Here is a 4,482-nt window from a genome sequence, read left to right on the forward strand (position 1 = left end):
TTACGCACAGGAATGCGTAAGGCAGTATTTTTTGCCACATATTTCTATGCGCATTGTACACATTAAGTCTTAGTCATTGATACTCAAAATACAGTATCATAACTATGGAGTTATTTAGAATTAAATTCTAAGATTCGCTTACTAGTTGCAAATCGCCTGATGGATTAGAATATAGTGATTTTAACCAAACAGCAGAAGAGAGACATTGGAGATATATGGTTTGGGGGATGGCAACAGCCACCTCAAGTCCACATATAGCCAGCAGTAGGATCTTATCGTCCGGCCCAGTCATTCACTCTGACCGGAGGGGCGGTGGCATGCAGCCTGGCAGCACCGCTGTGGTGTCTGGTGGATACAGAGGAGATCCTTCAATAAAGATGGTACAGAGTGACTTCATGCAGGGAGCCATGGTGGCGAGCAACGGGGGCCACATGCTAAGCCATGCCCACCAGTGGGTGACATCGCTGCCTCACGCGGCAGCCGCAGCAGCTGCGGCCGCAGTGGCAGCAGCCGAGGCCAGCTCCCCGTGGTCCTCCAGCTCCCAGCCGCAGGACGTGAAGAGACACGTCGGCAGGGAGGAGCTGCACTCCGGCTCCGCTCTGCACCACAGGTCCCCGCATCTCGGAGCCCATCAGAATTGGGGAGGCAGCTCCGCGGCGCACATCAGCGTCGCGGAGGGACAGCAGCAGCAGCCTCTTATTTACGCACAGCCTGGTGGCTTTACGGTCAATGGGATGCTCAGCTCGCAGGGCGGGCAGAGCCTCATGCACCCGGGGCTGGTGCGCGGGGAATCCCCGGAGCTGGAGCACGGAAACCACCATCATCACCATCACCATCACCACCACCAAAACAACCACAACCACCATCACCAGCATCACGCGGTGAGCCACGACCCGCACTCAGACGAGGACACCCCGACGTCGGACGACTTGGAGCATTTTGCCAAACAGTTCAAACAGCGTCGAATCAAGCTGGGCTTCACCCAGGCGGACGTGGGCTTAGCCTTGGGCACGCTGTACGGCAACGTCTTCTCGCAGACCACCATCTGCAGGTTCGAAGCGCTGCAGCTGAGCTTTAAGAACATGTGCAAGCTCAAACCCCTGCTGAACAGATGGCTGGAGGAGGCCGACTCGACGACAGGGAGCCCGACCAGCCTCGACAAGATCGCAGCTCAGGGCAGGAAGAGGAAAAAGCGCACCTCCATCGAGGTGAGCGTAAAAGGCGCTTTGGAGAGCCACTTTCTCAAGTGTCCCAAACCCGCTGCGCAGGAGATCACCTCTCTGGCGGACAGCCTGCAACTGGAGAAGGAGGTGGTCAGGGTCTGGTTCTGCAACCGCAGACAGAAAGAGAAGCGCATGACGCCGCCTGGACTGCCGCACACCCCGGAGGACGCGTATTCACAGGTTGGCAACATGGGTCCCGACACACCGTCCCCCTCCATGGACTGCAAAAGACTGTACAGCGACACGTGAAAATAACCCAGCCAAAATAACGGACTAGACCTCTAAATAACTTGAAATGTTTCTATCTTGGATAGATATTTTGGACAAATTGTTTCATGTTTCCCTGAATGAATTGACTGTTAAATATGCATTAATTTACTCATCAAACATAGCTTGGAAATCCCGTGTCCTTTCTTTGATCTACAGCATGTCATCCAACGTGTGTAGCCTACTTCAAAACAGACCAAAAGGCCTGCTGGTCTGCATCTTTTGGGTCCTCCTAGGCTATTTTTCTGCACTATATCAGCCTATTTGGGACTGCAAGGTAATTCAACATTTTAGTAAACAGTCAGTTTATTATAGGCTACATTTTGTTCACCAAAGGAAATTATTAATTGGATGCGAAGAAATTCAAAGACAAAATGTTCTTCAGCACCTCCGCAATGTTGAAAAAGTTCCCTTATAATGCTGCAGTTTGCTGTCCCATATCAATGGCCTATTTTTATAGTGAACAACCATTAGTTTAATGCACTTTATTTGGCATTAAGTTGTTTTCTAATAAGCAATAATTTATCTCTGCGTTTCCCATCTTTGTGTTATGTGTCATGGATTTTCTATATTTTGATCCCATTTGAGATGTTCAAATAGGAATTTCAAAATAATTTCAATATGGTATTAGCAGGCATTCTCTTAAATTTATGTACTAGCAAGTCTACTGTGTAGGTATTTTTGTGTGATGATTTGGACTATTTATTTTCCCTCACTGTGTTTATTTTCATGGATGGCTAATTATTTAATAAATTTGCCATAAGGAATAATTGTGTTATGCTATGTCTACCCAACACACACACACACACACTCACACACACACACACACACACACACACACACACACACACACACACACACACACACACACACACACACACACACACACACACACACACACACACACACACACACACACACACACACACACCATTGCTATCAAGCCACAAACACTACATGTGACTCTAGCAAGCACTTTTGCAGTGTCCTTATGGTCAAAGAAACCAAAGAGCTCATACACCCATTCAAAACAGCCACTATAAAAGTAATCTTTCATAATGGTACTATATTGCATATAGCAGAGAGACCTAAAGCTAAAAAGTTCTGTATATGTTATGAGAAGAGTCAGGTAAAACTGGCAGCACTGACAGATAAAGTTTAAAAAATATTTAGCAGTAGTCAAAGAACATGCAGAGGTGTTTCAGCCTGTGGCTTTCCTCAGTGTTCTACAGGCTGAAACGCCTCTGTTCTTTGACTATACTGCTGTGCAGATTCAAGATTTTTGAAACTTTATCTGTGAATGCTGCCAGTTTTACCTGACTCTTCATGCACTGTTGGGCCGGCACCCAATGTGTTTTTCAGTTTGAGTTGAGCACACCATTTCTTCTGATTATATGTTAGTATCCCATGTAAAAAAAAAGGGGATCAAATGCCAAATATTAGTTCAAGATTTATGCCATCCGGCCTGTTGATAAGCTTTATTATACTTATTATACTTACACAGCAAATAAGAATGCCATAAGTATTAGCCAACACCTTATTCGGGTGTCTAATGTGGAGAGTTCATACCTCCTGTTTGTGTTAAACCTCATGCTGACCACATCAGGACTGATTAACGTCTCTTCTTGGCGCTAACTTGCATATATTTGTGTAATATTGCGGATCAGTCCAGCTGCACACCTCCTGTGAAGGGTCTATCTGGACTGCAGCTCTGTGGACCGCAGCCAGCGGAGGTCGCCTACCCCAGCTGGCAGTTCACCTCGGCAGCGGTTGCCAAGGTGACAGCGAGATGGAGTGACAGAAGGGAGTGGATCTATCGGCACGGATGACGGCTCTGGCAGATAGGCAGAGAGAAGCATGGGACGCCGGCCCGACCGACTAAACCACAATCTCTCTTTCTTCTCTCTCTCTCTGATGTGTGCCTATAACCACATGCACGCACAGACGTGCACAGCCTATATTACGAACGCCATTGATAATAAAGAGAAGGGGAGGAAGGTGGGGGGAGAGCGATAAGTAGGACTGGGCAAAATATCAATATTATCAATATCGTGATATGGAGTAAGTGTTGTCTTTTCCTGGTTGTAAAGGCTGCATTACAGTAAAGTCATTTTTTGAACTTACCAGACTGCTCTACAGTATAGCTTTATCTGCCTTAACACTAATGATAAGTATTTGTAAACGAACACATCATCCCTGCAATTGTTGCAATATCAATATTGAGGTATTTGGTCAAAAATATAGTGATATTTAATTTGGTCCATATCACGCAGCCCTAGTGATAAGTCAAACTGTCTGCCCCAGTGAAATTTTGAGCAGGGTCAAAGGTCGGCTGCTGCAGACCGGAGAGAGCACAGAGGAAACAAACAGAAACCTGCGAGTTAATGTGTTACCACCTAAAGTTACACTGGTCATTATTGAGTATGAGCTTTCTAGGATACATTCCAGAAGCCCACGCATTGACATTAGGCCTAATGAAAACAGACACACATGCACACACGCGTGCGGGTGCCAGAGCTCCTGTGCTGTGCTCAACTCTTCATGCACGCACGCGCGCGCGTGGGTACCAGAGCTCCTGTGCTGTGCTCAACTCTTCATGCACGCACGCGCGTACGCGGGTACCAGAGCTCCTATGCTGTGCTCAACTCTTCATGCACGCACGCGCGCACGCGGGTACCAGAGCTCCTATGCTGTGCTCAGCTCTTCATGCACGCACGCGCGCACGCGGGTACCAGAGCTCCTATGCTGTGCTCAGCTCTTCATGCACGCATGCGCGCGTGCGGGTGCCAGAGCTCCTATGCTGTGCTCAACTCTTCATGCACGCACGCACGCGGGTGCCAGAGCTCCTATGCTGTGCTCAACTCTTCATGCACACATGCACGCACGCGGGTGCCAGAGCTCCTATGCTGTGCTCAACTCTTCATGCACACACGCACGCGGGTGCCAGAGCTCCTATGCTGTGCTCAACTCTTCATGCACACACGCACGCGGG

The 4,482-nt window shown here is 48.1% G+C and overlaps 1 protein-coding gene across 1 annotated transcript; it reads left to right on the forward strand.

Moving 5' to 3' along the window:
- Nucleotides 1-215: 215 nt before the first annotated feature.
- pou3f3a (POU class 3 homeobox 3a) lies at nt 216-1,472 on the forward strand (the record flags this gene model as incomplete). The annotated part of the gene is made up of 1 exon (XM_083638569.1): nt 216-1,472. One exon carries the CDS (start codon nt 216-218, stop codon nt 1,470-1,472), a length of 1,257 nt encoding a protein of 418 aa, XP_083494695.1.
- Between the last annotated feature and the right edge of the window lie 3,010 nt (nt 1,473-4,482).

Source organism: Poromitra crassiceps (assembly GCF_964638095.1).
Source record: "Poromitra crassiceps genome assembly, chromosome: 6".
NCBI classification, from domain to species: Eukaryota; Metazoa; Chordata; class Actinopteri; order Beryciformes; family Melamphaidae; genus Poromitra; species Poromitra crassiceps.